Source organism: Ceratotherium simum, chromosome 26 (assembly GCF_057802395.1).
Source record: "Ceratotherium simum simum isolate JZ-2026a chromosome 26, ASM5780239v1, whole genome shotgun sequence".
NCBI lineage: Eukaryota > Metazoa > Chordata > Mammalia > Perissodactyla > Rhinocerotidae > Ceratotherium > Ceratotherium simum.
In genome coordinates, this window is record NC_141925.1 from 26,434,667 (window position 1) to 26,461,524 (window position 26,858).

Here is a 26,858-nt window from a genome sequence, read left to right on the forward strand (position 1 = left end):
TTTATATTCCTCCATAGCACTTACCATTCTCTGACACACTATATTTGTCATCTACTTGCTTATTTGCAATCATCCCTGCACGCTAGAATGTGAGCAAGGAATTCTGTCTTTGTTCTTTAATATATTCTAAGCACCTAGAACATTGAAGGAACACAATAAGTATTTATTAAATGAAAAAAAATGAATAAATGAGTATAAATACCTAATTTGTATGATCTGTTGTGTAAATCTGAGTTAATAATATATTTAAAACCTCAAGACTATATCTGGCACCTACATAATCAGCACTCAGTAAGTGTGCTGTCATTGCTATTATCAATAATAACAACTGTGCTCCCAGGAAAAGGGGGAGACAAGGAGGAAAGGGAGAGGTTCTTACTTCATCACACCTCCTGAGCATCATCCTAGGAAATCTCAAGCTCTGGCTCCTGCTTGAGGAAAGGAGAAAAGTTAAGGAGGAAATTTAGAGGTAGACTGAGGTGTCTTGGATACCAAATCAAGTGGGTTCACCTTCTGGTGAGTTAAATGAGACTCTACACCAATGGAAGTTGTCTCACAAAGTAAAGTGTATTTGCAGCAAATAGGAGGCTATGAGGAATCATTTCCAAAGTCTTGGAGTCCCGAACAAAGGGAAGCAGGAACTTTTATTTCAGTTGGGGAATGAATATTCAAAACGGAGAGGCGGGTACACTGCAGATTGTGGTCATGAGGTTTAATCTTCTCCTGAAGAGATCTTCGCATTAAAAATAAGGCAAGGTCATGGGCGTAGCTCTCGTAGGGAGGCTTGGTTAGCTTCAGGGTGGTTGCTGGTTGTGACTCCTTAACATAAAAAAACCACTTGGAAAAAGAGTTAAATGCTTCCAAACCCACCCTTGAGTTCCTCAGGGCACTAGCAAGTGACATTTTCAGTATATAGATACAGCAATAAACAAAATAACAGTGATAGCTTATATTTCTCGAGCTCTAACCATGTGCTAGAAGGCACTATGCTAAACATCTTATATATTAATTATTTCCTTAACTCCTCACAACCACCCCTTGTGGTCAACGTTATAATTACTCCCATTCTACTGATTAGGATACCGAGTCTGGGAGAGATTAAGTGACTTGCCCAACACCACCCAGCTGGGAAGTGGCCGAGCTGGGAATTGAACCCCAGCAGTCTGGCCACAAAGCTTGTCTTCTGCGCAGGGCAGCAATAACATCCATTGGGGGAGCATGCCAAGAGGTTGATTTATCAGAAGTTAATTACCTGATGGGTCAAGTTAAGAACAACTGGCTAATAGGATCCTTACTAAATCTCACACGACAATCAACTGTTTTTCCAGGGCTTGTGAAAACAAAAGTCGGACGAGGAGTCTCAAGGCCTATGGATTGCCGTACTCTCCATTTGCTGAATTAAGATTACCTAGACATATGTGGGCTGAGTGTGCAGAAGCCAGCCTGAAAGAACGCTGCAAGGGATGGCAAGAGCCCCAATCCTGTTAGCTCGTAATGGAGACAGTTGTTGCTGACCCAGCTTGGGCAGAGGCCTTACCAGTGGCATTTTGGAGGGCTCAAGCAGCAGTCACCATACTGGAGGATGCTCTATGACAGGCTCTGAGAGTCAGAGGAGCCAGGGGTTGAATCTAAGCCACATCACTCCTTGGGTGTGGCCTGGTAAACGACTTAACCCCTCGGAGGTTCAGTAAAAAGGAGATAATGACACCCAAGCACTGGGCATTGAGTGAGGGAGAAACTGTATATGTATTATGTCTGACTTATACTAAGTTCTCAATAAATGGTAGTTGTCATTATTAATGAATGCAGCCCTCATGGGCCAGGATGATGCTGGTTTGGACTGCTATTTATTCAGTGCTTTTATGTGCAGTGTTTTACGTGTAAATCAATTATCTATTGCTGTGTAACAAAGCATCCCAAATTGTGAAACAACAACTGTCATAATTATTATTACCTTGGGTCATTCTGGAAGTTGCATGGGCTCAGCTAGGAGGTTCTGGCTTAGGGTTTCTCAGGCAGTTGCAGTCAGACACTGGCTGGAGCTAGGGTCATTTCAAAGGCTTCCACAGTCGCACGTCTGATGCTTTGGTGGGAAGAGTCAAGTGGCTGGGGGCTACAACAGTGTGTATAACTGTGTGGTCTCTCTATGTGGTACTTCCAGAATGGCAGTTTGAAGGTAGATGGGCTTCTTTCAGGTTGACTCAGGACTCTAAAGACCCATGTCCTGGGCTGGCCCCATGGCGTAGCACTTAACTGTGCGTGCTCCACTGTTGGCGGCCCGGGTTTGGATCCCGGACGTGCACCAATGCACCGCTTGTCAGGCCATGCTGTGGCAGTGTCCCATGTAAAGTGGAGGAAGATGGGCACAGATGTTAGCCTAGGGGCAGTCTTCCTCAGCAAAAAGAGGAGGATTGGCATGGATGTTAGTTCAGGGCTGATCTTCCTCATTAAAAAAAAAAAAAAAAAAAGACCCATGTCCTAAGAGACAGCACCAGGTGGGAGCTGTATCAGCTTTCCTGCCCCAGCCTCAGTAGCCATGCAGTGTCACTTCTGCCACCTTCTATTCATTAGAAGTGAGTCACCAAGGCCAGCTCATATTCAAAGTGTGGGGGAATTAGTCTCCACCCCGTGAGGAAGGAGTGTTAGAGAATTTGCAGACAGGTGTTTTTTTTTTTTTAAACAATTCTAGATGAGGATTTATTTATTCATTTTTTGCTAAGGAAGATTTGCCCTGAGTGAATGGTGGGAACCGAACCCGGGCCACCAAAGCAGAGTGTGCTGAACTTAACCACTAGGCCACTGGGCCGGTCCCCGCAGACAGGTTTTAAAACCACTGCGTATTTATTGTCACATTTAATCTTCTTAAGAGGCAGACGCAATTATCACGATTTTACAGATGAGGAAATTTAGAAGATGAGATGCTTAGAAGATTAAATGACTTGCCCAAGGACATAAAGTTAGTAGGTTGTGGAGCCAGGATCCAAACCAAGGCCAGCAGTCCAACCCTAGAACTTCTATATTCTTAATCCCTATGCTATACAAATTATACTAGACGAAAGACATAAAATATGTAGCATTTTTTTATGAGCTCTCTTATGTAGTGCTTACTGTGTGCCAGTTGTAAGCTCTTTTTAGGGAACTACGTAAGTTTCCTGGGAGAAGCACATGGTAGGGGCTCCAGAATTCAGGCCTGGGCTGACTCGGCTGGAGTGGGGGAGCAGGCCCACCAAGGACCAAGGACCCTCCAGAAAAAAGCTCCCTCCCAAGAGTGCAGAGTAAATACTCCTGCTTGGTTGGAAGGCAGGAGACTGTGCCTGTCATTCTAATTGTCCTCTTGAAGCCACATACCTGAGGGTTACCGTAAATATTCGATAAGAACATGATTACCTTTCTTTTTTGTGTGTGTGAAATTTTTGTTGTACATTATTGTTTGTCAGTCATCATATAAATGCCTCCCTTCACCACTTGTGCCCACTCCCCACCCCCCTTACCCCTGGTAACCACCAAACAATTCTCTCTTGTCTGTGTGTTGGTTTATCTTCCACTTATAAGTGAAATCATGTGGTGTTTGTCTTTCTCTTTCTGGCTTATTTCGCTTAACATAAGACCCTCCAGGTCCATCCATGTTGTTGCAAATGGGACAATTTTGTCTTTTTTAATGGCTGAATAGTATTCCATTGTGTATATATAGCACATCTTCTTTATCCAGTCATCAGTCATGGGACATTTGGGCTGCTTCCATGTCTTGGCTATAGTGAATAATGCTGCGATGGACACAGGGGTGCATAAGCCTCTTTGGATTGTTGATTTCAGGTTCGTTGGGTAGATACCCAGTAGTGGGATAGCTGGATCATAAGGTATTTCTATTTTTAATTTTTTGAGGAATCTCCACACTTTTCCATAGAGGCTGTACCAGTTTGCATTCCCACCAGCAGTGGATTAGGGTTCCTGTTTCTCCACAGCCTCTCCAGCATTTGTTGTTTTTTGTCTTGGTGATTATAGCCATTCTAATGGGTATAAGATGATATCTTAGTGTGGTTTTGATTTGCATTTCCCCGATGATGAGTGATGTTCAACATCTTTTCATGTGCCTATTGGCCATCTGTATATCTTCTTTGGAGAAGTGTCTGTTCATTTCCTCTGCCCATTTTTTGATTGGGTTGTTTGTTTTTTTCTTGTTCAGTTGTGTGAGTTCTTTATATATTATGGAGATTAGGCCCTTGTCAGATATATGGTTTGCAAATATTTTTCCCAACTGGTGGGTTGCCTATTCATTTTGCTCCTTGTTTCATTTGCCTTGTAGAAGCTCTTTAATCTGATGAAGTCCCACTTGTTTACTCTTTCTTTTGTTTCCATTATTGAGTAGACATGGAATTCCAGAAGCTCCCTTTATGACCAATGATGAATAGTGTACTGCCTATATTTTCTTCCAGGAGTTTTATAGTTTCAGGTGTCACCTTCAGGTCTTTGAGCCATTTTGAGTTGATTTTTGTGTATGGCGAAAGAAGGTGGTCTACTTTCATTCTTTTGCAAGTGGCTGTCCAGTTTTCCCAGCACCATTTGTTGAAGAGACTTTCCTTTCTCCATTGTATGTTCTCTGCTCCTTTCTCGAAGATCAGCTGCTCATAGATGTGAGGTTTTATTTCTGGGCTTTCAAGTCTATTCCATTGATCTGTGTGTCTGTTTTTGTACCATTACCATGCTGTTTTGATTACTTTCGCTTTGTAGTATGTTTTGAAGTCAGGGATTGTGACACCTCCAGCTTTGTTCTTTTTTCTCAGGATTGGTTTATCTATTTAGGGTCTTTTGTTGCCCCATATTGTTACCACCAGGCTGGCCCTCAATAATGTTGTTACATATTGTTACCACTGGGCTGGCCCTCAATAATGTCTTATAGTTTTCATTGTATAGGTCTTTCACTTCCTTGGTTAAATTTATTCCTAGATATTTTATTCTTTTTGTTGCAATTGTGAATGAGATTGTCTTCTTGAGTTCTCTTTCTGTCAGTTCATTGTTGGCATGTAGAAATGCAACTGATTTCTGTAAGTTGATTTTGTACCCTGCAACTTTTCTGTAGTTGTTGATTATTTCTAATAGTTTTCCAATGGATTCTTTAGGGTTTTCTATATATAAGATCATGTCATCTGCAAACAGCAAGAGTTTCACTTCTTTGTTGCCTATTTGTATTCCTTTTTTTTTTTTTTTGTGAGGAAGATCAGCCCTGAGCTAACATCCATGCTAATCCTCCTCTTTTTGCTGAGGAACACCAGCTCTGAGCTAACATCTATTGCCAATCTCTGCCTTTTTTTTTTTTTCCTTTTTCTCCCCAAAGCCCCAGTAGATAGTTGTATGTCATAGTTGCACATCCTTCTAGTTGCTGTATGTGGGATGAGGCCTCAGCATGGCTGGAGAAGCGGTGTGTCGGTGTGCGCCCAGGATCCCAACCTGGCCGCCAGTAGCGGAGCACGTGCGCTTAACCGCTAAGCCATGGGGCTGGCCCCTATTTGTATTCCTTTTATTTCTCTTTCTTGCCTAATTTCTCTGGCCAGAACCTCCAGTACTAGAACATGATTATCTTTCGACCTTGTTCCCAACACAGATGTAGATGAAAAGAAGTTAATCTTGTCAATTAGCTATTTTCTTTTTTAACCTGATGGGTAACTCAAGGGTCACAAGAATTTATGAGCTTGTTTTGCAGAAGAAAAAGAATGCCTTCAAGGGAGTTGCAATCACCAGATGACCAGCCCCAAGCTGCCATTGATGCCCAGAAGTCAGATTGCCCCAGGGCTTATTTGGAGTGAAGGAAACATGGATTACCCCTTTATTTCTCTGAAACTCCTCCTGCCAAGCCCCTTAGCTCTATAAAATCCCCTGATTTCTTCTCTTGTTATGGAGATTTGGGAGAACCTATCCTCCTCCCTTTGGTTTTGGCCAATTTGAATAAACTTTTTTCATCTCTAAGCACTGATGTCTCAGTGATTGGCTTACTGATCATTGGGCACAGGAACCTGAGATTAAGAGGTTTGGTATCACTCTCACCTGGCCCCACAGACTCAGCCGGAGAATGAAAATAAACTAAAGAAGCCCAAGGTATTTGAAGCAATGGTGTCAGGCAGGAGGCAAGCCTCAGAGCCTGGGAACAACAGCAGCCTACCCTGCTGCAGCAAGACAGCAGCCATCACTGCAAAGAAGTCAGAGGCGGCCACCATAGAGGGGCCCAGAGCTCTGGGTGTGCTCAGGCATGTGTGTGCACACAATGCCTTGAGACACTTGAATCTGTCTAGGAGCCGTTTGATGGCTACTCAGCCTCCTGCAGAAAAGATGGGGGCAGAGCTGGAGAGCAGCCTTTCTTGACTGTGGACAGTGAATAAGCAGGAGGACAGTCTACACGGAACAAAGGATTTGTATGGGAGTGTATTAGTTTTCTATTGCTGCTGTAACAAATGACCACACACAACACCACAGATTCACTATCTCAAAATTCCGTAGGTTAGAAGGCCTTACTGGGCTAAAATTAAGGCTGTAGTCCTTTCTGGAGGCTCCAGTGGAGAATCTATTTCCTTGCCTTTTCCAGTTTCTAGAGGCTGCCAACATTCCTTGGCTCATGGCTCCCCTCTTCCATCTTTTTTTTTTTTTTTGTGAGGAAGATCAGCCCTGAGCTAACATCCATGTTAATCCTCCTCTTTTTGCTGAGGAAGACCAGCTCTGAGCTAACATCTATTGCCAATCCTCCTCCTTTTTTTCCCCAAAGCCCCAGTAGATAGTTATATGTCATAGTTGCACATCCTTCTAGCTGCTGTATGTGGGATGCGGCCTCAGCATGGCCGGAGAAATGGTGCGTCTGTGCGCGCCGGGGATCCGAACCCGGGCCGCCAGTAGTGGAGTGCGCGCACTTAACCGCTAAGCCAGCCCTCCCCTCTTCCATCTTCAGAGCCAGCAACATTACATCTTTCTGACCATTCTTCCATAGTCACATCTTCTTCTGACTCTGACATCAGCTGGGAAAGAATCTCCTCTTTCAGGGACTCATGTGATTAGATTGGGTCCATCCAAATGATCTAGGACAATTTCCCCATCTCAAGGTCCATAACCTTAATCACATCTGCAAAGTCCCTTTGGCCATGTATGGTAACATATCCGCAGGTTCTGGGGCATTAGAGTGTGGACATCTTTAGGGAGTCATTATTCTGTGTACTATACACAGAGACTCCAGGAAAATGCCCCTATAGGGCTGACCACTTGTTCCTGCCCCCACGCCCCTTCCTCAGCTCTGCACTGCCATGTAACAAGTTCTATTACTCGAAGCCTCTAACTCAATTCATGTCAACTGTTCCAAGACAAGATAGGTAATGAAGGGCTTCATGGTTTTCCCAAGAAGACGGACAGCACATCTGCAATGAGGAGAACTAGATGACATCCACATATTATCTTATACTTAAAGCTTTCTTCATTCAAATCTTATTTCCTTGCTTTGGAAATGTAGGATAATAGTTAACATTCCCCCTCACCCCCATGCTTCCCACTTGCCAGGTGGTATTCTAAGCACAACAACTCTGTAAGGTAGAGAACACTGGTATTATTGTTTTACAGATGAGTTAACCAACGTACAGAAAGGTTAAGAAACTTGTTTAAGGCCACACAGCTAGTGAGTGATAGAGCCTGGATTTAACTCAGCCTGTCTGGCTACAGAGCCCACATCTGTAACCACCACACTTGATTGCCTCATTCCTATGTGTCACCAGGAACACAACCCATGATTGGATGTCACCAAGAGTCTACAATTCTTGCTCCTGGCATAGTAAAGAAGGGATCACAACCCCACTCTATTTTGCTAGTGTTTCCTTCAGAATCTTGACCATAGGCAAAGCTTCTGTGTCCATCCTCATTACCAGCTTGGGGGGCCAGAGTTGTTCAGACAATGGATGACACCCATTTTCAGCTGAGAGCTGAGTGCTGTACAGGACTTATCTGCCTCAGAAGAGTGAAAACCTTGCCTGGCCTCTCTCCCCTGAAATTTCCACCTTGGTGCATCAAAATAACTAAGGAAGAGTCTAGTGCAGAACAGGGAGGCATCCCTAATATTGGCAGCTTCAAGTTAGGAAAGCTGCAGGCAGGCGCTGAGTGGGGACGGGTCAACAGGAGTTTCAGCCATTGACTGGCCCAGCTTTGTTGGCTGGGATGTCTCATTGTGCAGGCTCCTTCTGGGCAGCCTTCCCTTGGGAGAGGGCCCCACTCCTGACTACCCGGCTGCCCCTACAGGATAGGTTAGGTGACTGCATATGGTCCCCAAAGTCCTAGGGTGTCCTCCCTTGGAGAACCCACAGCTTAGCCATTTTATTGCGGGGCCCCAAAACGCACTAGCCTCTCTTCCTTGGAAGCCCATCCCTGAAGCCTTGACCTTGCATGCTCCTCCCCCAACCCAGCTCAAACTCCCCTGGCTTTGGGACGCCTCTCCACCTCATTAGTCATTCCCTCACCTGCTCCATCAAGTTGAAACACAGTGTATTGTAGTTATTGATATCCAGAGCTGGTTCCCCAACTAGGTTGTGAGCTGGCCAGGGCAGGAGGCGTGTATTATTCACAGTTGTATCATCGGCACTGAATGGGCCATCACTACATGTTTGCTGAGTGACTAACACGATGAGCATCTTCAGCGCTTCGTGGGGCCCGCTCTCCTCAAGGGAGGTACAGGGGACTCTCCATATGAATCAAGCCCTTGGGTCTGGGGTGGCTTTTTATTTACTTGTTGATTTTTAAGTAAATTCATTGTTTTTAAAAAAATATTTTTGTAATTTAATAATAACATGTGCATTGAAAAATCTTTTTAAAATTCTGAATGTGTGAAGTTAAATGTTAAAAATTCCCCTTCTCTTCCGATTCAATCCCCACAGGCAAACACCAGTTAAAAAAATTCTAACAGCTTTATTGATATATAATTCAGATACCATACAATTCACCCATTTAAAGTGTACAATTCAATGTTTTGTAGTATATTCACAGGGATGTGCAACCATTATCACAATCTAATTTTAGGGCATTTTTGTTTCCCCCAAAAGAAAACTTGGTATCCATTAGTTGTCAATTCCCTTCACCTCCCATGCTCCTATCCCAGCCCTAAGCAACCACTAATGTACTTCTTGTCTCTATAGGTTTGTGTATTCTTGGACATTTCATATAAATGGAATCATACAATATATGGTCTTTTGTGTCTGGCTTCTTTCACTGAGCATGTTTTTGAGGGTCATCCATGTTATAGCATGTGTCAGTACTCCATTCCTTTTTATTGCTAAATAGTATTCCATTGTATTAACATGGCACATTTTCTTTATCCAATTATCGGTCACTATCAACAATTTAATACACCTCCTGTATTTGTTCAGATTGCCTGGGTTTGAATCCCTACTGCACAAGTTCCTAGATGAGTGACCTTGGGCAAATCATAATCTCTCCAAGTTCGCCTCAGTTTCCTCAATAGCAAAATTTGAATAACAATGGAATCTATCTCATAGAGTGACACGGATGTACTGTCACAGTAATTAATATTTGTTGAGCACTTACTATGTGCCAGGCATTTATAAGGATTATCTAACAGATTTATAATTTTCAGATTAAGGAATTGAGGTTAGGAAAGGTTAAGTAGTCTCCCAAGGTCAAACAGCCTCTAGGAAAGTGATTGAGGTAAACAGGATCACAGGCTGTCTGACTGCAAAGCCTGCACCATTAACTGTCAATACCATGGAATAACAAAGTGCTTAGCAAGGACCTTGCAAAGAGAATGAGTTTAGTAAATGATAACCAATAGAACACAAAAGTATAAAAAAGCAGAAAAAAATTAGCAATTGATTCATCATCTAAAGACATCTGCCACTGTTAATATTTTGGCATATTTTCCCCCAGGCTTTAAGAAATATTTCAAACAGGGCCTGGCCAGGTGGTGCAAGTGGGTTAAATGCGCACACTTCGCTACGGCAGCCCGGGTTCGTTGGTTGGGATCCTGGCATTCACCGACACACGGCTTGTCAAGTCATGCTGTAGCAGCGTCCCATATAAAGTAGAGGAACATGGGCATGGATGTTAGCCCAGGGCCAGTCTTCCTCAGCAAAAAAAGAGGAGGATTGGCAGATGTTAGCTCAGGGCCTATCTTCCTCACAAAAAAAAAAATAAGAAAGAAATATTTCAAACATACCAAAAAGTCCAGAAGATAATAGGCATCAACCTCCCACCCCTATTGTTTTGAAAAGACAAAATGTAGTAGATTAGGTGGTTCTATCTCCCATACCCTTAGGTTTTTTTTTTTGCCTATGCATTATTTTTTCTTAGATTATTAGGGTCACACCACATCATTTTCTATCATTTAAAAATCCTATCTTGAGCATTTCCCCAGCATACCAAATATGCTACCTGATTTCTCACGGCTGAATATTATACGGTATGGCTGCAACATGATTTATCAATTCCCCATTCTTCTGCATTTAGGCGCTCTCTGAGGAACAACGTCATTACACATGCGTCGTTCTTCAACCATGTGACAATTCCCTTTGGGTAAAGTCCCAAAAGGCCGGAAGGTCAGAGACCGCGTGCTTGTCGTTCAGGCTTTTTATCCTTTTTTTGCCAAATAGCTCTCAAGGAAGAATGGGAACAGAGAGAAGGGAGGCTGAGATTTTTTCTCACCTTTTAAAACATTTTATTCAATTATAACATACATACAGAAAGGTACACGATAAGTGTACAGCTCACTGAATTTTCAGAAACTGAATTTTCAGAAACTGAACATACCCGCGTACCCAACACCCAGATCATGAAATAGAACATTTCCAGCAGCCTAGAGCCGCCTCCACTCCACCCCACCTCCTCCGTCACTTCTCTCTCAGGGCTGGGATTTTAACGCTGCAAAGGCCTGCTAACCAGATTACGTCTTTGGAAGCTTCATTTATTAATACCCTAATATACGAAATCAACGACACATGAAATAAATTCTGTCTGCAAACGCCTAACAGTCTGAGGCCCGGCTGGGCGAAGGGCACAGACGCCAGCCCGCGAGTAGAGCCCGGCAGCGCGGAGGCCCCCCGCCCCAGGCTCCCGGCGTGCCGCGCGGCGATCCCGGCGTGCACCGCGGCGGTCCCCGCGCCAGGCTCCCGGCGTGCAGCGCGGCGCGCGAAGCCGGCGATTGGGAGCTCGGCGCTGAGAGGTGGCGGTGCGGCGTGGGGCTCGTTCCCTGCTGGCGGTTGGAGGCGACGAGACGGGCTCGACATGGAAGTGTAAGCAGACCGGGGCGCGTTCCCAGCTTTGTCCGACGCTTACAGCTGGGGACGGCTAGAACCCCTGGGAGCCAGAGACGTGGGCTTGGGGCGATCCCTCCTAGGGGCGTGAGGGCAGGGCGCCGGCCCAGTCTGGAAGGATCTGTGGGTCGGGGCGGCGGGGAAGAAAGGGACTCTCGCTCTGCCCCTCTGAACCTTCGGCTCCATTACACCCCCTGTGCTTGGGACACGGGCTGAGTGCTGCTAGGCCCGGCTGCCTTTCATTGTGCTTGCTCCCTCCTTCATTCATTGATTAGCGTTTTCGGGGTCACAGTGGGGAGCCCAGGCCGGTAGCCGAGGGGGGACTTAGAAGGTATAAAGGCCGAGTCCACCCTGGAAGTATCTGGAGGAGAGACGGAGAAGCTTTACCCGGGGCAGTGGGCTCCCGGGGAGCCCTGACTCAGAAGGGGTGGTATCTGAGTTTGATGAGCAGCAGTGAGCCCTGCGAGGGGAGGGGCGGGTTTTGTGGGGAGAAGGCTTGAGCCAGGACTGGGACCGCAGAAACAGCGCGGTGTGTGCGCGTGTGTACGCGTGTGTAGAGGGAGTAAAAGCCGTTCTAACAATTTAACTCCACATCGTCTGTTCCATATTTGCTCATTGTACCGCGTGCCAGTGGAAGTTTTTGCAGCTGCTCTGCATGTGGGTTTTTACGTGGTTGACATGGACTTGTAGGCATACCTATTTTGTGTTCTCTTTGGCACTGATTATTTAATACTCACATTTTGCTTTATGTTCTTTTCCCTCGTGTTTTAATGGTTATGTGTACTGTTTTTTCATACTTTTTAAGAACACAGTATATATATGTAATTGAAATGAAAGCTTCATGAAAAAACACTTACCTTTGCTATAGGCAGTACACTCTGATATTGTCTTTCCTCTTTTATTAAAGATGACTGTTGACCCACTAAATTGATTTTGCACTCCACTAATGGGGTTTAATCTGCAACTTGAAAAACATTTGTTTGTATTACTCTAGCCCAAGCCATCATTAATTTTTCCCTCTTTACTAGAGCATTTCCTGTCAGCATTCAAACCTGCTTTAGTTATCCATCTTAAAAAATCCCTTGTTCCCGCATTCATGCCTGCCTGTTGCTCCATTTCTGCTTTCCATCACAAGAAAACTTCTTAGAAGTGTTGTTTATCCTCTGATTCTCCCAGTCGTTCTGTTGGGCTTTCATCCTCACCAGTCTGCAGAAATCGGGCTTGTGAGGATCGCCTGAATCCTGCATCTTGTCAAATCCAAAAGTTGATTTTCTGGCGCCAACTTTCTTTTGTTGTTGTTGATTGATTGGTTGTTTTATTGATTATAATAAACTTTAAGAGAATACCTTCTAATTTCAAAAATTATATTCCATTGTTTACTGACTTAAATATAATGCTTTTAGTACCACTGCAAGTTGGTTAAAAAACAATATTTTGAGATTACATTTTCCTGTAACTTAATATGTCTTTACATAGAACACTGGCTGGAAACCAGAGCAGAAAATGAACAAGAAAACTAAAGACGTGTTTAAATAACAGAAATACCATCAGTGTTTATTATGGTAGATTATAGAAAGAAGGTTTAATTTTTGTGTATGCAGTTAGGCACTGATGGAGGCATTTAGACACCATTGATTATAAAGTGCATTAAATATAAATTTTGACTCCCTTCAAAGGAACAATTCAGTAAAACCTAAGTTTCTTTCTTGGAATCCATCAGTTCAAGAACATTCGTAGGTGAACACTCGTTAAGTACTAATAACAGTCTTTTATTACTTATACTCCTGCAGCAGTAACAGCAACATATTGAATTTGCATATATCACATTTTATCCAAGGACCTCAAAGTCATTGTATCAAGCAATGAGGTATTGGAAGCTCAAGGTTCCATAGCATATTGTCTGCTTTCTTATGGCATGGGGTGATAGAGTCTCAACAGTGGAACCAAAATAAAAGTTCAAAGAGACAAGCCTAAAGATCTTATGGTTTGTGATTTTTTTGAATTTCCAAATTTGCCACTTGTATCCTACCATACCTACAGCATTGACTATAGGTAAAAATGGTTTTTTTGCTATGAAAATGTTTTTTTTAAAATTTTTATTTAATTTTTATTTTATTCAGGTCATATTGGTTTATAACATTGTGTAATTTCAGGTGTACATTATTATATATCAGTTTCTTTATAGACTGCGTCGTGCTCACCACCAATAGTCTAGTTTTTATCTGTCATCATACATATATGCCCCTTTACTCCTTTCGCCCACCCCTCCACCCGCACTCCCTTCCCCTTTGGTAACCACTGATCTGTTCTCTTTATCCATGTGTTTATTTATCTTCCACATATGAGTGAAATCATGTGATTTTTGTCTTTCTCTGTGTGGTTTATTTCAATTAACGTAGTACGCTCAAGGTCCATCTATGTTGTTGCAAATGGGACGATTTTGTCTTTTTTTACGGCTGGCCTCAACTTTCTTGATCTCTTAGCAGCAATTGATACAGAAGCTCTAGAGACTCTCTTGGCTTTGTGACATGCTCTCCTGGATTTTCTCCTACATCAAAGACTACTTTTCAGTCTCCTTTCCTGGCTCCTCCTTCCTCTCTTGCTTGGCTTCTAAATCTCGTGGCACCTTAGGGCTTGGTCCTGGGACCCTTTCTCTCCACACTCTCTCCCTTGGTCATTTTACCCATCTATCTGCTGATGATTCTCAAAAGTATATTTCTAGCCCTTTTCTCTCATCATCCATCCAGTTGTTTATACCAAAAATCTAGCCCTCTTTCCTCACCCCTAGATCCAGTCCATCAGCCAGTCCTGTCATCTCCACCTTCAGAATATATTTTGAATGTAGTTACTTTTCACCATCTCCACTGCTGACTTTGTAGTCCATCTTCTCTGGTGTGGATTAAGCAATAGCCCTTGGCTTCCATTCCCCACCCCCCTTCTATTCTCCACATAGCAGCCAGAGTGAGCTTAAAATATTAATTAGATCAAGGTACTCCATGTGTAAAACACTTCATTGGCTTTCTGCTGTACTTAGAGGAAATCCATATTCCTTACTGGGCCCTTTAAGATTCCGTATAACCTCACCTACTCACCAGTCTTAACTCTTGCCACTGTCCCCATCCCCCAAACACACACACTTTCCACTGGCAGTCAGGTAGTGTTTGTAACCTTCCAAGCCCTTTCCTACCTCAGGACCTTTGCATTGCTATTCCTTCTGCCTGGTAGACGTTTCTCCCTGTCGTGCACCTCTCTTATCCTTTTGATAGCTCAGGTTGAGTGCCCCTTTTCATGAAGTTGCTTTTCGTTTTCAGTCAATCCAAAATAATCCTCCTTTTTGTCTCTCATTGCACCTTGGTTTACTTTTCCCTTGAGTAATCACAAGTTGTAATAATAGGTATTTGTGTACTTTTTTAGAGCCTTGTCTCCCTCATGGGAGTGAAAGTTACATGAAGGCAGGGATCAGTGTCTTCACCTAGTGCTTAGCACTGCATCTGGCACATAGTAGGCATTCAGCAAATACTTGCTCAATGAAGTAATGTAACAATACTTCATTAATTTAGTGAATATAAATTAATTCACTAGCTTCCTAATTGCTGGGCATATAGACTTTCTGATTTTCCTAATAGTTTGAATAGTTTGAAATAGTTTGAATCAAGAGTTTTTTCTTCTGTAGCAGCCTGTTTACTTCTCCCAAGGGGTCAATCACTTATTGAAACCAATCAAGAATTTTGCAGAGCCAGCCCTGATGGCCTAGTGGTTAAAGTTAAGCGCTCTCACCGCTTTGGCGGCCCAGGTTCATTTCCCGGTCTCGGAACCACACCACCTGTCAGTTGCCATCCTGTAGTGGTGGCTCACATAGAAGAACTAGAAGGACTTACAACTAGGATATACAACCATGCCCTAGGGCTTTGGGGAGGAAAAAAAAAGAGGAAGATTAGCAATAGATGTTAGCTCAGGGCTAATCTTCCTCACAAAAAACAAACAAACAAAAAAACAAAACCACCAAAAACTAGTGCTCCATAGAAAAATAAATAATAATTTTAAAGATTTTATTTATTCAGTTTTTTCCCCCCAAAGCCCCAGTAGATAGTTGTATGTCATAGGTTCACATCCTTCTAGTTGTTGTACGTGGGACTCGGCCTCGCGTTGGACGGAGAAGTGGTGCCTCGGGGCGCTCCCGGGATCCGAACCCGGGCCGCCAGCATCAGAGCGCACGCACTTAACCGCTAAGCCACGGAGCCGGCCCATAAATAATAATTTTAAAAAAAGAATTTGTCAGCCAGCAGTTTATGGGAAAAGGAGGTTTTCTGAGGTAGGCACGTGGTTTGGGAGTGGAAGGGCCCCTGAAATGGAAAGGTCCAAGGCCTAACTTCTTTTTTTGTGTGTGTGAGGAAGATCCCCTGAACTAGCATCCATGCCCATCCTCCTCTTTTTGCTGAGGAAGACTGGCCCTGAGCTAACATCCGTGCCCATCTTCCTCCACTATGTGGGACACCACCACAGCATGGCCTGACAAGCGGTGTGTCGGTGCATGTCCAGGATCCGAACCTGGGCCACCAGCAGTGGAGTGTGCGCACTTAACTGCTATGCTGTGGGGCCGGCCCAGGCCTAACTTCTAGTTCCCGCCTGGCCTCCAGCATGAGTGGTGACTTCTCTGGCAGTGTGGTGCTTAGGATTTTTATCAGAATCCTGAGTCTTTGCGAGGGCAAATATATTGTACCTCCATCAGGCACTCCTAGGACCTGGAGTGACGAGGATTGGATGGAAAATTCCCCTGAGTTTTCACTACGTTTTCTTCAATCACTGAGTAAATACCTACTGAATGAATACTACATATAGACATACACTAGAGATTTTTTAAAGGTGAGGAATATTTATGCTTTATTTGGTTGGATGATAGAACTTAAAAACTTTTTGACCATCATTTGGGAACTTATTTTCCTCAGGTAAAAGGATACAAAATATTCATAGCAAAATTAAATATTTCTATATATAAGGTATTTGCTATTTGGCTAACTTTGTCTAATGCCTTGGGATTATTTATATTTCTAGAAAGCTTTGTGTTCACTCTTTTATTTTTTTTGTGTGTGTGTGAGGAAGACTGGCCCTGAGCTAACATCTGTTGCCAAACTTCCTCTTTTTTGCTTGAGGAAGATTGTCCCTGAGCTAACATCTGTGGCACTCTTCCTCTATTTTGTATGTGGGATGCCGCCACAGCATGACTTGATGAGCGGTGTGTATGTCTGTGCCTGGGATCCGAACCCACGAACCCTGGGCTGCTGAAGCAGAGCTTGCAAACTTAACTACTATGCCACCAGGCTGGCTCCCACTCTTTTATTCTTGAACTTAATATACATCGTTAGCGAAAATGAACTCTATTTATCTTCTGTATCATCTTTTTGAGCTAGGGTCAGAATTTCCTTCATTTTACAGCTGGAAATACTGAGATTTAGAGAAGTTAGCTAATAGGTCTTCCAACAATTCAGTAACAGGACTAGAAAGAGAATACTTGCTTACTCTCTCCCAAGAGAAGGCTGTAGGTTAAATTGTTTGTTGACTTTGAAAGCTACTCAGTTTTCTTGTACCAGAGTTTAGTTTTTCAGAACATGACTTGAATCAATAACAGGTTGAACATAGAAGAATTTGAGCAATCCTGTCCGTTAGTGCATTCGTAAGAGTTAACTGTGTGGCAATTAGTAGACACTGTTTGCATGGGCTTTTTTGTGTATGTGTGTACTTCTAAGGAAAGTCTGTCAATAGATCATTTTGTTCTGTTTATTCAGAATTCAGTTTTCCAAAGTAGTTGCTTACATCCATTAAGTTGACTTAGCAAGTTAAGCAAATTTTACAGATTAAATTTCAAATAGCAAGTCAACTTCAGTCAACTAATTCATTGCTTAAGGAAATTAGGTGATTACCTGCCTATAAGTAGATTCAGGCAGTCTTTAAAATTCACTTGATATACTTGCTTTAAACACCTGTAAATAAAATCAGTACTATTCGAAGTCCTTCAGGAGAATGTGCAGTTTTGTGTAGGTAGGCAGTTTCTAGAAGTCTGAATGCTTGTGAGTATATTACGTAATACTAAAGTGTTAGCTGTAGAGCAGACAGTTCCTGCTCAGTAGCTATCAACAGCTTGTAAATATATAATTGACAGATGTGTCAACTGACGGATTCTAGTAACCGTAAAAAAAATTGGAAGAAAATGCATCTTATGTCCTCAAATGTTAAATGTCTTTTTTTTTAACTTTATGGAATTCTTTAGTTTTACATTTCCATTTTTCTCAACTTTTTAGCTTGAAAAATTTCAAACCCATGGAACAGTTGCAAAAAGAACACCACAAGTACCTTTATACCCTTTACCTAGAGTCACTATTTGTTAACATTTTGATGTATTTGCCTTATCTGTTTTACATGTGTGCGTGTTCTCTCTCCACACACACACACACACAGACAGACACACACACACTCTTCACTGAACCATTTGAGAGTTGTAGATATCATGTCATTTACCCAATCCTAAAAACTCATTCTCTTATATAACTATATCACACCCAGGGAATTTAGTGCTGATATAACCACTATTATTAAAATACAACTTACATTCAAATTTCCCCAGTTGTCCCAATAATGTCATTCTAGCTAGATTTTTCTTTTCCTGATTGGGGATCTAGTCAAGAATCACACATTGGGGCCAGCCCCGTGGCGTAGCGGTTAAGTGCGCGCGCTCCACTGCTGGCAGCCCCTGTTTGGATCCTGGGCGCGCACCGACGCACCATTTGTCAAGCCATGCTGTGGTGGCGTCCCATATAAAGTAGAGGAAGATAGGCACAGATGTTAGCCCAGGGCCAGTCTTCCTCAACAAAAAGAGGAGGATTGGCATGGATGTTAGCTCAGGGCTGATTTTCCTCACACACAAAAAAAAGAATCACACGTTGTGTTTAGTTGTCATGTTTCTTTAAATCTCTTTTACTCTAGGAACAGTTTCCTAGCCTCTTTTTGTGACGTTGGCATTGTAACAAATAACATTGATATTTGAAGAATCTAGACTGGTTGTTATGAAGTATGTTTCTCAATTTGGATTTGTCTGATTATGTCCTCATGACTAGCTTCCAATTAAACATTTTTTGACAGGATTGCTGTAAGGGATGTGTCTTTCTCAGTGCATCACGTCATTATTGGTGCTGTTAAATTGGGTAACTTGATTAAGTTTGATGTCTGTCAGATCTCGCCATATCCTGTTCCCAACGACCTGCCACTTAGTGGTGGTTACAGTAAGTTCTTCAGGATAAAAACTGCCTTTAAAAAAAAAAAATTTCCCAATACGCAGTTCATTTAGGACTTCGTAAAAGGTGGATACTATACTCATTGACATTTTACTGGGTAAAGGAAGGCCTAGCATATATTGGCATTTACTCCATTAGTATTTGGCTGGGTAATAGAAATTATTTATCTTCCTAATAAAAGAATCAGTGAATAAATCAGCTTCTGCCAGTCAGAGTCTGCAAGATGCAGTACCTGTTTAAACATCCATTGTTCTCCTGGTCACAAAACAGGTTCATTAAAATACCCATGAAAGAGAGTTTCCCTTCTTTTTTGTATATTGAGTCTAGAAAAGGCAGATGATGTTCTTTGGATTCTTGCATTAAGAATATTGGCTTGGGCAGTGGGGCAATAACTTGGAAGAGCCAAGGACAGATTTCCCAGGGCATGGAATATTCTGCATGACAGAGGAGGGAGGATGATTTGGAAATGAACTTGTAGCAATGGCGCCTGGGATGGCTCCATTGGTCTTGAGGAAAAATAACATTTGTATTTTTCCTTAGTCTGTTTCAGGAAGAGATGTCTTTGTTGCCTTGTGTTTTAGGGCACACAGGGAGTGGTAACTCAGTGTCAAGCAAAGACAGGAGGAAGCCTTGTAGGCTGACTTCCTGATTAAGAAGGCAAAGATGACGTGTGGTTTGATTTGTCATTTTCAATTTTAAATGAACCATATCACATACACTAATTATGCATTATCCTTCCTGTGTTAGGTTGCTTTTAAACGTGATATCCTTTGTGACCTGAGTGCAGCTGTGGTCATTTGGGCAAAGCAGCACTTTTGTGAAATCCTAGCTGTTTGTTGAATAACTAGTAGCATTTGGCAAGCTTCACATGATGATTTGATTGCAGTGCTGACGTCACTGTGCTGATGACCTAGGGCCTAGGTCGGATCCTTGTGTTAACCACCTGCTAGTTTTGCTTTATTTATTGACTGGGGAAATCATCCATCTATTTGGCCCATGTTTTTGAAATTTTGTGTTAGCATTTTCATTATATAGCCCTACTTCTGGTCTAAGAACATACAGTAGTCTTTGTTGTACATTATGTCAAGTCCAAACTTCTGCCTGAATTTTTAGGATTCTGCATTACCAGTTTCCACTTGTCCAATCCAATCTCATTTTTCACAATTCCATAGTTATCTTCCACTTCAGTTAGGCTTCTTACTGTGTGATCTAAAGCAAGTTTTTTTAATCTCTGAGCTTCAGTTTCATCATCTATAAAGAAGGAATCATAATAGCTCCTATATTACAGTGTTTTTAATAAGAATTAAGAGAGACGATATCTTTTAAAAATAATAGCCTCTATTTAGGGAAATCTTAATAAGTACCAAGAACTGTGCTACACTTTTAAAATGTGTTGTCTCATTTCATCCTCATAACAGTTTTATGAGGTAGGAAGAGGTTGTGGTGGTGGTAGTAGCACAGGTGGTGGTGATAATAGATGGCATTTATTGAGCACTTACTGTGTTCCAGGTACTTGACATGTTTAGTTTAATCCTGTAAACAATCTTACAAGGTGGGTACTGTAATTGCCATTTTATAGAGAAGGAAATGTAAGCATAGAGACATTAAATAACTTGCCCAAATTCACATAACTAATGTACGTACGGTGGAGCTGGGCTTAGAATCCAGGCTACACTTCTAGGTACTAGTTTAGCCCCATTTTTTGTTTTAGATGGGGAAGCTTGTGGGGAGGGCGGGTAATTAACTCACTAAAACTCACATACCTTGTAAGTGGCAGAGCTGGAATATGAACCCAGATTTGTCTGATTTCAAAACTGTGTTCTTAATTACTACGCTATACTGCCTCCAGACTACTAAAAACAATAGATCCTTTCTGATGTGATATTGTAGAATGGATCAAAAGTCACATTACTGTACTCATTCATAGATGAAAGATGACGTTTTGCCTTGATCGGCTTTTACATAGGGTACCAGGCTTTTGAGCACTGCTTGACACATGAACTCTCCCTGTTGAATTGATATAGAAGATGAACACCTTTGTTGTTTGGTGGATATCTGGCAGGATTCCTGACGTTGCTATAATTCCCAGTGATGATGTTAGTGTTAAGGATCCCATTTCTGGTGATTTAGCAGGCAGACTTGGCTGTCCATGTCAGTAGCTAGTGGGAGGCAGATGGTGCTGGGGAGAGGACATGGTTGTGGGATGAGACCACTCTGTTTCTCCAGTTAATTCTAGCACCCTCACTCTGTTTATTGACATCCCCCATCCCCTGTGGTTTTGCCCCAGTGATGTCTGACTTCTCTTAACTTCTGTCTTCATAGATTACTGATAAGTATAGTATTTTAATCACCTATCTGATGATGGATGTGTGATATGCAATGGCTGTAAAAAGGAAAGTTTCCTCTGAAATCGTCCATTGCCAGCTAAACCAGTAAGACTTAGGACATTTCTCAGTTTTAGGTTGTAGTCCCTAAATTCCTGAACTGGATTACTGAATCTTGACAGAGGAATTATTTTACAGATATTTAATTCACTCAAAGGGATGTGGGCTCACACTAATGATAATTTGCTTTTCTTTTGCAGGAAGGATGCCAATTCTGCACTGCTCAGTAACTACGAGGTAGATAGCTGTGAAGTGGACTATTGTCTTTTCCTCTCTGATAGTTTGCCCTTTGCTTCTGAAGATTATTGAATTAGTTTTGGTTACAAGTGACTGAATTCGTTTGGATTTTCCACTTTAAAATAGGACAGATGGCACCATCTGGTGGACCTTGGAATATTCTGTGCTTGGTAAATCATACACAAGAATTCAGGGAAGCTGAAAAACTTTAATTTACAGTAGGCAGCCTTCCCCAAATCCCAAAGATTTTAGATCTTCATTTGGGATGCCTTCATGAGATGGAAGCATCTATTTTGGAACTGTTTCTCTCTGCAAAAGTTTTCTATTAAAGTATTTATGCCTTTTTCTAATTACCATTCTTTACCTATAAAATGCTTTTATATTTATTTTGATCCTCATAATAGTCTTATAAGTATTAACACTTTCATTTTGAAAATGAGAGGTTAGTTGACTCACTATTATGAATAATTTAGTAGGAACTAACAGATTTGGAATTTTGGGGCTTGAGGGTTAGGTTGCTGGGGAAAGGGAGGAAAGAAGGAAAGAGGTTAGTGAGAGGGGAGCTATAACATTATTTTTGCCTACCTTTTAAATTGCCTGGATCCTGTTTGGTACTAGCGAAACCATCTGATAGGTTAACTCCAGGTGTAGAGAGAACCATTCATACATTCACTGTTGTCTTTTCATATGCCAAAGTCTAAACTCATGAAGACTTATAGGAGATTTGGGTCTCCACTGTGTGATGTATATAGAAGGTAGTGGAATTAACATAGTTAGCTATATTCGTTTGTTCCTGAAGGTTCATCTTAAGTGGTTGCTGCCCATAACAGGAAAGAAATAGTTGCTGGTCAAGCCATTGGCTTTTAGGAACCTCTTTGTCTAGTTCGGAATCTGCTAGGTGTTTGCGTGTTATGTCCACTGGGGAAACGTTGCATTAATTGGGTCTCATGCCACTATTTCTGAAAGAAATGACAGGCAGAGGAGGGGTTGCATTGTGTCTAGTAAGGTCTATGAGGCTATTCTTCCCTCAATTCTCTGGTATAATCTCTAAAACAGGAAAGAGCTATCCTCCCCATTCTTCCTTAGTACTACTACACGTAAGTGTCTCCTTTGTGGGGAAAATTTACTTCTAAAGTTCTACAGCATTCTTTCCCTTTTTTTTGTGAACCATATTTTATCACTTGCCTCTTAATTTCTCTTTTCCAGAAATAAATTATACTATATTTTCATATTAGAGAAGCAGAATCCTTTTTTAAAAAAAAATATTTATTTTAGGAAAATTTACTTTCAGAAACTCAGTGTATTACTTTTGAGATCAGAGGAGATCAGCAATATTGTGTATATTGATAGGAAACATTTGAAATATTTTTTTTTTTTTTTTTTTTGTGAGGGAGATCAGCCCTGAGCTAACATCCGCACTAATCCTCCTCTCTTTGCTGAGGAAGACTGGCTCTGAGCTAACATCTATTGCCAATCCTCCTCCTTCCCACCCCCCCAAAGCCCCAGTAGATAGTTGTATGTCATAGTTGCACATCCTTCTAGTTGCTGTATGTGGGACGCAGCCTCAGCATGGCCGGAGAAGCGGTGCGTCGGTGTGCGCCCGGGATCCGAACCCGGGCCGCCAGTAGCGGAGCGCGCGCACTTAACCACTAAGCCACCGGGCTGGCCCATGAAATATTTTAAGTAAACTAATGAATTTGGATTATTTGACTTAGATAAAAGAGCATTTTAAAAATATCAGATGCATCTCACGCTCATATTTGCTCTAATTCAAGAGTTAGGGAGAGGGTTTGTGGGAAGAATAGAAATACTATTTTTCCTTCAAAATCATTGACCTTGGCATAGATATATTTCTCAAATTTATTTATAAAAGTGCTTTGTATATCTCTTCCTAGGTGTTCCAGTTGCTGACTGATCTGAAAGAGCAACGTAAAGAAAGTGGAAAGAATAAACACAGTTCTGGGCAACAGAACTTGAATACTATTACCTATGAAGTAAGCCTAGGCTTCTGGAGGGTTTACCTGAACTACCCTTGAGGGGGGTTGGTTTATTCTGCTGATGACTGGCCATCGAATCAAGATTGCCTGTTATCTGATTTGAATATTTTTACTATAACCCAGTTTTTATTCTGTTTATAAAAGTGGAAAGCGTTCGGTCAACCACGAGGATCAGCCAACTACAAAATTAATAGTTGTTAACACCACTTGCAAGTCAGGGATCCCCAAGACCACCCTCAGGTTCAATAATGCACTAGAAGTACTCACAGAACTCACTGAAAGCTATTATATTCACATTTATGGTTTATTACAAGGGAAGGATACAGATTAAAATTGGCAAGAGAAGAGTCAAATACAGCAGATTCCAGGAGAAATACCAGAGGCAGAGCTTCCATTGTCCTCTTAATGTGGAGTCAGGACACAGTTCTCTCTCAAAATTGTTGTGTGACAATATGTGTAGAATATTGCCAGCCAGGGAAGCTCAGATGAGCTTCGGTGTCCAGAGTTTTTATTGGGGCTCCATTACATAGGCATGATTGAATGAGTGATCACCCGTGTAGTTCATCTCAGCCTCCAGGTCAGCTGATACAGTATAACCCAAAGCCCCTACCCTAAGTCACATTGTTAAGACTATCCAGTATGATTTAAGGTCCCAGAAAAAGATACTCCTATTAGATATAACATTCTAAAAGTCTGGAGATTACCTCCCAGAAACTGAGGGCAAAGGCCACACCTTCTTTTTGGGCAAAGCCAAATTATTCATTATACAAAAAGTGATACTTTTTATTGTAAAAAACTTAGAAAGTACCAAAAAGCGTAAAGAAGAAAGCAAATTCATGCAAATTTATGAAAGTAATTCATAATGTTGGTATCTAGTTGACATTTTGCTGCATTCTCTCCCAACCTTATGCTTTGTCCTAAAAGAGGAAAATTTAAGCCATTATATGTCATGTATGATTTTGTATCTGTCATTTTAATTTATATTTTCTTGCTATATTCTTCCAAGTCCAGTTTTGTCTCTAAGAGGATTTGGTTTTAATCATCTTTATCTTTTGAAGATACTATTAAACTTGAATTAACTTATCATAATCCCTTTTAAGGAAAATGAGAGGTTTAGCTTTTTGTCACCATTCCTCCCCATCCAAGTCTGTTCATGTAATCATGTGTTTAAAACTCTATCATTCGTTTATTCATTCATGTTCTTTTACATTATATAGTTCATCTCTTTCAAAGAAGAAAAAAACATTTGTTGGTAATTAGTTTTATAACCAAATTTCAAACTGTCAAGTGCTTTTAACTACACAATCAGTTTAAGCTCACTGCCAGTCCTTAAGTTCTTGCTTTCAATTCATAGTGCCTTAAGGAGAGTTATTGTGGTGGTAAATGTTTTGAGACTTTTTATTTTACTTTTTTGTGAGGAGATCAGCCATGTGCTAACATCTCCCAATCCTCCTCTTTTTGCTGAGGAAGACTGGCCTTGGGCCAACATCCATGCCTATCTTCCTCTACTTTATATAGGATGCCGCCACAGCGTGGCTTGCTAAGCAGTGTGACGGTGCGCACCTGGGATCCGAACCTGCAAACCCCGGGCTGCTGCAGCGGAATGTGCGCACTTAACCTCTTGCACCACCGGGACGGCCCCTGTGTTGAGACTTTTTATGCCTCAGAATATATTTCTAGTGTGTGTTTTTTATACCTCAGAATATATTTCTAGTGTGTGTGTGTGTTTTTTGTTTTTTGTTTTTTTTTTTGGTGAGGAAGATTGGCCCTAAGCTGCCATCTGTTGCCAATCTTCCTCTTTTTTTTTTTTTCTTTTTTGCTTGAGGAAGATTGGCCCTGAGCTAACATCTGTGCCAGTCTTCCTACACTTTACATGTGGGTTGCCACCACAGCATGGCTTGATGAGTGGTGTAGGTCTGCGCTCAGCATCCGAATCTGTGACCCTGGGCCACAGAAGTGGAGCACGCCAGACTTAACCACTGCGCCACCAGCTGGTCCTGCTAGTGTTCTTAATGTGAATGAGAACTCATCTGAATATGGAGTTCTTGGGTTCAACTTTTATTCTTCAGGGCTCTATAGGCATTACTTGGTCTATTAGTATTTGTTGGTATGGAGGAGTCTGAAGCCAGCCTGATATTTGAATTTTTGAGAGACTCTTTACTTAGATGCTTCAGGCTACTGTTTATTTTTCAGGTTTGAAATTCCTCTCAAATTATGTCTAGGTGGGATTCTCTCTTTTAAAAAAAATAAAAACCTTTTATTTTGAAATAATTTTACTCTTACAAAAGAGTTATAAAAATAGTGCTAAGAGTTCCCGTGTACCCTTTTCCTAGTTTTCCCTAATGTTAACATCTTACCTAACTGGTACAATTATCAAAACTAAGAAATTAACATTGGTACATATTATTAAACTAAACTGAAGATTTTATTTGAATTTCCCCAGTTTTTCCAGTAATGCCCTTTTTCTGTTCAAGGATCCAGTTCAGGACACCATTTTGTATTTAGTTAATATGTATCCTTAATGTCTTCCAATCTGTAATAGGTCCTTAATCTTTCCTTCTCTTCCATGACCTTGAACCTTCTGAAGAGTACTGGTCAGATAGTTTGTAGAATGTCCCTCGATTTTGGTTTGTCTGATGTTTTCTCATGACTAGACTGAAGTTATGGGGCTTTTGGGGAAGAATACCACAGAGATGATGTGCCCTTCTCATTGCATGATATAGGGTACATGATATCAGTGTCTTGTTACTGATGCCATTAACTTTGATCACTTGGTTAAGGTATCTGCCTGGTTTCTCCACTCTAAAGTTACTACTGCTTTTCCATTTCCATATTCTTACAATCATGGTCCTCATAATGACGTTTTGGTCAACTATGGACCGCGTATATGATACTGGTCCCATAAGATTAGTACCATATAGCCTAGGTGTGTAGTAAGCTAAACCATCTAGGTTTGTGTAAGTACACTCTATGATGTTTGCACAGTGACAAAATCACCTAACGATATGTTTCTCAGAATGTATCCCCGTTGTTAAGCGAGCATGACCAGTTAGAAAGGAGTCACCAAGTCCTGCCCACATTCAAGGGGAAGAGGATTAGGGTTCACCTCTTGAAGAGAAGGATATTGAAGAATTTGAGGACATATGTTAAAACCACCATAGTAATTAATCAATATTTTGGGGATGATGCTTTGAGGCTCTGCAAATATCGTACTTCTCCTTAAGCCTTTGCCCATTTTAGCATTCAGTGGTAAGTCATTCCTGCAGTAATTATTACTATGGTGCAATTGCCTAATGGTGATTTATTTCCCTCATTCCTTCTACTTTAATAATTAGAATTCTTCTGTAAGAAAGGGTTGTTCCTTCTCATCCATTTATTTATTTATTCAGTCATTTATATCCATATGGACTCATGGCTAGTTATTTTATTCTTGGGGTTCCCTGTCTTTAAAAAAATTATCTGAAATATGTTAACACAATTGTCAAATTGGATTTTTTCTTGCTTTTTTAAGATCAGAAAAGTTTTCTTCTAAAATTTCATTATTTTTCCTGTTTTAGCTATTGGTTTTCTTTTTGAGGAACTCGTATTATATGAAGATTGATTCTCCTGAAGGCATTTGTTTTATAGAAGATTTTTGAAACAAATTTTTAGAATATTAAATTATAGCCATTGCCT

The 26,858-nt window shown here is 41.4% G+C and overlaps 1 protein-coding gene across 5 annotated transcripts in view; it reads left to right on the forward strand.

Annotated features, from left to right (window-relative positions):
• Positions 1–11,149: 11,149 nt before the first annotated feature.
• CRCP (CGRP receptor component) overlaps positions 11,150–26,858 on the forward strand; it is a 55,909-nt gene continuing 40,200 nt past the window's right edge. For 2 of the 5 annotated variants that reach the window (XM_014794613.2, XM_087417397.1), the window contains exons 1-3: positions 11,150–11,258; positions 21,150–21,186; positions 23,082–23,180. In XM_014794613.2, the coding sequence (XP_014650099.1) occupies positions 11,251–11,258; positions 21,150–21,186; positions 23,082–23,180 (144 nt within the window). In that variant the 5' untranslated portion in view covers positions 11,150–11,250. Of the gene's footprint in view, positions 11,259–21,149; positions 21,187–21,215; positions 21,357–23,081; positions 23,181–26,858 lie in introns of those variants that run through there. The other 3 variants (XM_087417398.1, XM_087417396.1, XM_087417399.1) reach the window with 3 other exon arrangements.